This window comes from Cervus canadensis, chromosome 23 (genome assembly GCF_019320065.1).
Source record: "Cervus canadensis isolate Bull #8, Minnesota chromosome 23, ASM1932006v1, whole genome shotgun sequence".
NCBI classification, from domain to species: Eukaryota; Metazoa; Chordata; class Mammalia; order Artiodactyla; family Cervidae; genus Cervus; species Cervus canadensis.
This window is the reverse complement of record NC_057408.1, coordinates 37,189,148-37,196,900: the sequence shown is the minus strand read 5'-3', so window position 1 is coordinate 37,196,900 and position 7,753 is coordinate 37,189,148. Positions and strand designations below refer to the sequence as shown.

General features: G+C 38.2%; 1 protein-coding gene across 1 annotated transcript; it reads left to right on the top strand.

Annotated features, from left to right (window-relative positions):
- Nucleotides 1–656: 656 nt before the first annotated feature.
- LOC122425542 (high mobility group protein B3-like) lies at nucleotides 657–1,352 on the top strand. Its single transcript, XM_043444018.1, has one exon. It carries the CDS (start codon nucleotides 657–659, stop codon nucleotides 1,350–1,352), a length of 696 nt encoding a protein of 231 aa, XP_043299953.1.
- The last annotated feature ends 6,401 nt before the right edge of the window (nucleotides 1,353–7,753 follow it).

Genomic DNA, 7,753 nt, shown 5'->3' with positions numbered 1-7,753 from the left:
CACTGTTGAGTACCTTTGTCTTCAACAGTGATGTTAAAGATGGTGTGGCCTTTGTACCCATCAGCTCAGAGATGTGGCACTGTTTGGCTCCTTGCCAGTACATTTTCCCTCCTGCTGAAATAGTCTTTTATGACTTGCATATGAAAACACATAATCAGCTCAGTCATGTCCGACTCTTTGCAGCTCCATGGACAGCAGCACGCCAGGCTTCCCTGTCCATCACCAACTCCCGTAGTTCACTCAAACTCCTACCATCCAACCATCTCATCATACTTGGTGATGCCATCCAACCATCTCATCCTCTGTCGTCCCCTTCTCCTCCTGCCATCAATCTTTCCCAGCATCAGGGTCTTTCACATAATAATAAGCCACAATTCATTTTCCTATGCAGAATCATTCGGAGAATGGGGCTTGACCACAAGGCATAAGAAAAAGACTGTGGAGAAACCAGTTATAAAAGGCAGTCTGGAGTTCCATGGAGGTTAAGAGCCCAAGCTTTGGAGTAAGGCAGCTAATTAAGACAACTGTAGGTTCAAGTCTGTTCTGCCACTCACTTCCTATGTGACCTTAAAAAATCTGTGAAATTGTCTAATACTACTCATCTCTTGTGGTCCAAGTTAATGCCAAGATTAGATGCTGAGATCAGGTTAAGAAACATGCAAGACTTTGGGCTCTCATGGAGGCAAATAGCACAAGGGTATGGAGCGCGGAGCCGCTCGTCGGGCCCTGCACTGCCCAGACTAGCGAACAATACAGTCAACGTGGCTAAAGGGGATCCCGAGAAACCGAAAGGCAAGATGTGTGCTTATGCCTTTTTTGTGCAGATGTGCAGAGAGGAACATAAGAAGAAAAACCTGGAGGTCCCTGTCAATTTTGCTGAATTTTCCAAGAAATGCTCCAAGAGGTGGAAGACCATGTCCAGGGAAGAGAAGTCTAAATTCAATGAAATGGCAAAAGCGGATAAAGTGCGCTATGATTGGGAAATGAAGGATTACAGACCAGCTAAGGGAGGCAAGAAGAAGGACCCTAAGGCCCCCAGGAGACCACTGTCTGGATTTCTCCTATTCTGCTCTGAATTCCACCCCGAGATCAAGTCTACAAACCCTGGCGTCTCCATCAGAGATGTGGCAAAGAAGCTGGGCGAGATGTGGAATAACTTAAGTGACAGTGAGAAGCAGCCATACATCAACAAGGCAGCGAAACTGAAGAAGTATGAGAAGGATGTCGCAGACTGTAAGTCTAGAGGGAAGTTTGATGGTGCCAAGGGTCCTGCTAAAGTTGCCGGGAAAAAGGTGGAAGAGGAAGATGAAGAGGATGAGGAAGAAGAGGACGAGAAGGAGGAGGAGGAATAAAAAAAACTGTTGATCTGTCTCCTTGTGAATACCTTAAGGTAGGGAGCACTGTGATTGACACACCTCTCACCCTAGACGTGTCTGTTGCCCTCGTTAGGTTTAATTACCCAGTTGGATCATGATCATATCGTGGTCTCTCAAAGTGCTTCAGCAATTGTCAGTGGTTTACAGGAAGGGCCATGGGTGTCTGGAGCACCCGGAAACTGTATCAAAGCTGTTCATATTTCCAAACATTTTAAAAAAGAAAAGGGTCTCATGTTCTCCTCACTCTGTGCACTTTGCTGTTGGTATGACAAGGCATTTAAAGATGTCTCTGGCATTTTTTACTTTTTTAATTTGTAAGGTGGTATGTTACTTCTATGGTCATTGGCTAGAAATCCCAAGTTCTCAACTGTACATATCTATAGTTTGTAAAAAGAACAAAGCAACCAAGACACGCTCTTGACGCTCCTTGCTTGGTGTGGAGGCCTGTGGGGGTGATGCCTTCTGGAGGGGCATGCTCAGGGCGCGCACTGCGGGGCTGGACCTGTGGACACTGCAGTGGGCATCCATTTAGCTTCGGGTTGTCTTGTTTTTGTACATAGTGACATAGCGTCCCGCTGCCATTCTGTGGAAAAGGGGGATGGGGTCAGCTGGCATGAGAAGTGTTTTGGATCCTTTTTAGTTGAAGTGCGGTAGTTTTAAACTGTTTTGTTGTTTTTTTTTTTAAACAAACCGTAGAACTCTTCATTGTCAGCAAAGCCAAGAGCCACCGCACCAGTGAAAGTTCAAGAACCTTCTGTACTAAACACGATCTGCAATGTTCCGTTATTTTTTTTTTTTTTTGGTATGTTTAGAATGTTGAAATGTTTTTGAAGTTAAATAAACAATATTACATTAAAAAAAGAAACAAACATGCAAGACTTTGGCATATAGTAAGTACTGGATAATGGGTGGTATTACTATATTATTTTTAGTATTTTTCAATAAACTGGTTATCTGGCACAATTATGGAAGTTTATATTCTAATCAACAGATAGTTTTCAAATATGTATTTATCACTGTTGAAATATGCAGTACTAAACCATGAAAGTTTTGCCTGAAACCAAAAGGAAATCCAATCAACTGGATTACTTATTTTTTTTTTTTTTGATTACTTATTTTTAAAGAATTGGAACATAGTGAAAATGCTTAAAGAGGCAGTCATGTGTTAAGTCCCTATTTTTAATAATTTGGGAGGATCCTCTAGACTAAGGGTTACACAAATAACCATTAATCATCATTATTATATAATAGATATGCAGAAATACAGAATAAGAGAAGGTTTTAGATGATAAAATATCAATTATTCTGTGATGCAGCCTTTTATTAGAAGTCATCAAGCGGAATTCCCTGGCAGTTCAGTGTCTAGAATCCCTTCACTTCCACTGCAGGGGGCATGGGTTTGATCCCTGGGTGGGGAAATAAGATCTTGCATGCAGCAGTGGAGCAGTAAAAAATAAATTAATAAGAAGTCATCAAGAAGATTTCTTTTTAAGAGACATTGAGAATGTAGTTTGTATTTGTGGAATGAAGGCCAACCTGAAAATCACAGATGCCAGAGTTTCATGTATTCTCTTATTATGTCTCAAAATTTCCTAGCATGACAAAGATTATAAGCCTACTCTATATTTGAAGCAATTGTGTGTTAGGAAGCTTTAATTTGCCAATGTACACATCTAGTAACTTGTGTGAAAGTAACTAGTAATTAGTACATTAGCATTCCAACCTTGGCTTAACTTCAAACCCCTGTTGTTTTTTTCACCATACTCTGCTGTCTGCCAAATTTTACAAGGGAAAAGGCATAATTTTCAAACCAGTCAGGAACTCTGCTTATAAAATTGTCTTACTCTCTCCATTATCAATCAGACAACCTCCTGGAGGGGAAAAATGGCAAAGTTTGCAGAATAAATATACAGAATGTACTGTTTCTAGAATAGAAAGATTTCAAATTCAAAAAATAGAAGGTAAAAAATGCAACAGAATTCTGGTCTGAGACAACAATTCAATTCAAAAATATAACACCCGTTTTCCAGCTTATTATCTGGGTTCATATGAAGGAGCTGCCATCCCAAACTAATTAGCAATTTGATTACTTGCTAATTTGAATGAAGCATCAGCAAAAAGCACATGAAACCTGGATGCATAAATCAAGGGAATTTCTCCAAATTTAATGAATCATATCTTTTAGGAGATAAGCCACAGTTAAAAGTTAGTTTATGTGCCAATTAAGGAAGCTATAAACATAAACAATTTGCCTGTGCCTGGAATAAAATTTGACCAATCTAGGATCATTTCCTTTTCATCTGTGCAGAAAAAGTAATTTATGTAATTATTATTAAGAATTTGGAAAAAATAAAAAACACTGAAATGCAAGAACTAGGAGAAATTCAAACTGGATCTCTAACATGGACTAATAATTTGGTACTTCCATAGGTGCTACTAATAAGAAATGGTACCAGCTTAGCCCTTGAAACGCCCTCTATAGTCCAGCAGACCAATGACAGATATTTACGAGTCTGATGAATCTTGCAGAACACAGAGAATGAAGAAACTCAGAAGATTCGATTGATTTTATCACCTCAGTATCCCAGGCTTTTCAAAATAATCCCAGATCCTTTTGTTTTAGGAATCATCTGCCTTAATTTTTCTATTAGGACCAAATAGTCATCAAGAGTCAGAAAGGTTGGTATAAAAGGCAGTATAATATCTATAGGTAAAACACCGCTTGCAAGCTAAGGCTCAGTCAGAAAAGCCAAAAAAAAAAAGCATCCAGGTGCCTTTTTTTTTTATAAGACTGTGCCAGAAATCATTAACAGAAATGAATCATTTGGGAAATCTTAGCCAAAGCCACAGATTTCACTACAATTCAGTCTTCTCTGTTGAGTCTAGCTATATCACAATCCAATAATGAGGTTCAGAAACCATATTTTTCATCATTCATAATGTACAGACATGGTCAATGTTTAAATGACTGTACTCATAGAAGCCAAATCATAGCACTCTGCCTCTGAACATAACAGGGACAATGAACTCTTGTGATATGAACAAGTGTGCTGAAATTTAAGGAGTGCCAGAATTCAACAACATAAGAAGAGGTGGTTAGAGCTTATGAAACCTCCCTCCCAGGGCTGCTTAGGCATTCATTTTTCCTCAGTCTTGCTTTTTAAGTTAAAAAAGCACAAAAGTCAAAACATGTATATTATCTAGGGTGAAACAGATCACCAGCCCAGGCTGGATGCATGAGACAAGTGCTCGGGCCTGGTGCACTGGGAAGACCCAGGGGAATCGGGTGGAGAGGGAGGTGGGAGGAGGGATCGGAATGGGGAATACTTGTAAATCTATGGCTGATTCATGTCAATGTATGACAAAAACCACTACAATATTGTAAAGTAATTAGCCTCCAACTAATAAAAATAAATGAAAAAAAAAAAAAGCACAAAAGAATGTTCGGAAAAATGAAGAAAAATCATCACACAAAACCCTGACACCTTGCTTTTTTTTCCACCTAAAATATTTCTTGGAGAGGCATTCATATTGGTATTTAAAGCTGTCTCATTCTTTTCAACGACTGCATGTTACTTCAGTGTGTGGATGTAGCATAATTTACTTACCCAGTCCCTATAAAATACCAAGTCACTTGTTTGCATTTTTTTTTTTTTGTTACTACAAACTGCCACAACAAACATTTTGGTATCAACTTTATGTAGATATGAAAGTATATTGATGAGATAAATTCCTAGAATGGATATTCTTGAGTTGATGTTTTATGTAGTTAAAGTCATAGTGTCCATTCAATTTTACAGCCTGAACACATCACATTGGATTTTATACACAATAAACATTTTCCATGTTGCTGTATAGCCTCCATGATTAAACTTTTCAGTGGTTTATGGCTTCTTATTAGGGGGAGACACTCAACCTTCCCTCTATTGTTAGGCAGTTCAACATTTCTAATCACTTGCTTCAATAAGCAACACAAGGCCCTTCTTGATGCACCGTTTCATGCCCTGAGCCCCAACTCTGGTCCTCCTCTCCACTTATCTTCACACAAGGGATCCTCATTCTAGAATAATTCCAGGTCCCCGTGACCCTAGAATTCCTTTCCTAAATGGCATAACATATACTATAATATGGACGGACCTTGAAAACTCTATGCTTAGTGAAGTTAACCTTCAACTGTTTGAAAACTATAAACAGTTTCCCAAACTGGTTATCATCGTCAGAAATTTCAACTTTTAATGTACTTCAAATCTGACTTTAAGCTTCCAGGTTTTCCACCTTGCCTTCGAAGCTCCCCTTGTTCACTCCCATATTCCATCCCAACACATTATAGAAATACTCACCTAGAGCTTTATCTGTTACATTTAAATTCTGAGTTCATCTCATACTCATATTTGTATAAACATAGTAAAAGGGTGAAAACCAAACTCTTACCACCAGTTATCTAAACTTTGCCTTTATACCATATAACTAGATCCTTTGTGATATACATGCATTATTTAATAAACTTAATAAACATCAAAGAATACGATCTAGCTCTAAAAAAAACAATAAATGTAAACATGACCATTTTACTGCCAAGCTGAGAAAAGGAATAAAGCAATTCATTTGGGAGTATTCAAACAGACTCAGCAAAAGCGAATTATCAACCCAGATTCTAAATAACCGGTCTTTGTAAACTTTAGAATAACAACAGTTTTTTAACATTTTCCCTCAAATGGTTAAACCAAATGGAAAAATAATTAAATCCATATCCCATTCAGGATAAAATGAACCTGTGATTCACCTAATGATCAAGCTTCAGCTAATTAGTAAAAGTGGTCAGAGCAGACAATGATAACCAACCCAAAGGAAAAAAGAAACCCATGATTAAGCAAGCAGATGGCCACCTGCAATTTATTGCTTGATTTGGATTGATGGCCCAACTAGGGAAGGCCTTTAGCTTAAGCTCTCCCCTTGAGGGCCCTGGATGGCTGCACTCCAGTGATTTGTTCAGGTCAGAGCCCTTCTCCTCCCAGGATTGCTTCCATAATTCATAAAATGTCTAACGTGTATATCAAACAAGCACAAACCAGGAGTCCACACTCCTTCAACATGGCATGCTAACTAACTCTTTCCATCAGCCTCAGGCAGGCAAAGAGGAAAAGCATCTTTTTATCTCCCAAAGAGCCTGTTTAAAAAGCAAAAAAGATTGGGAGGGCTCATATCCTACTTAAATCATTTTGTATATATACCTTAAACCAACATTAGCAAAACTCTGTTGACTGCCATGTGAAAGCAGAACCAGGCCTTAGGACAGGTAGAAATGGTGACCCCAGGAAAGAGAAATGGTACTGATATAAGATGGAGCCAAAAGTATGTTTCTATGTATTTCTCAAATTTGTTTAGTATAAGCACATCCTGTACAACTCATGATCAGCTCTAAAAGGTCTTCCCTAATAGGAACTGTCCAACCAAGTAAAAAGTATCTGTTTCCTAGGCTGCAGGTGGCTATAAAACAGAAAGAGATCTCAAACACCACCAGGTATAGTTCCGACAAGGTTTAAGTAGAACATATACATCTTTAAGTGTTTCCTTCTTCATGTAAACATATATTTCTAAAAAAGTGAAGAAACAGATGTGGATGGGGGAAGGGGGTTATGGCTTAGTTCAACTTTGAGTTTTTTCAACTCAAAAAAAATTTAAATATATAAAAATTGATAGTTCTTAAAGTCAGTCTGAGGTTGCTGCTATTATGTCTTGGGGTTTCATTCTTATGTTTTCTTTTTCTAACTAAAGAGACAGAGGGATTAGAGAGAGAGAAATCTGTGTTAATCCTTTATAAGTCAGTTTTCCAATTACTGTATCTTGTGGATTCAGTATCCTTTTCATTAGCAGAAAGTTACTTTGCATTAAATTGAAGGCTTACAAATTAAAACTTAAGTCTTTTCATTTTTTCCTAAATAACTCCATAAAGACGTTAAACAGGAAAAGGAAGTTGGAGTTACGAATTGGGAGGTTATAAGAATTTTTTCTTTCTAAAGGATTGGCTGCAACTGCCAACAACTCCGTGGTTTCAGATGCTTTCAAAAGGAAGAATGTGATAATAGCTCCTGGGTGGAATAATTTTGGCTGGACTTGATTAAATCTAAGCTTAAAACTTAGAGAACAGCTTGGACTGCATTTTTTTTTTTTTTTTTAAGAAACAGCTATGCATTTCATCTTACTGTGGCCTTGCCAAATGCAGGGACTTTGGGGAGTCTGGCACTAGATTAGACACTAACAAAGCAAGCTAAATACCCTGGGTAATATGAGTTACATAACTGCAATCAACACTAATGACTGTGTGTCTCACTAAAACCCTGCACGTGTAATTTTGGAAAGGAGTCCTTTCCTTTCAC

Excerpts from the sequence above, each read along its gene's own strand:
- LOC122425542 (XM_043444018.1), top strand. The coding sequence starts at position 657 with ATGCAAGACTTTGGGCTCTCATGGAGGCAAATAGCACAAGGGTATGGA.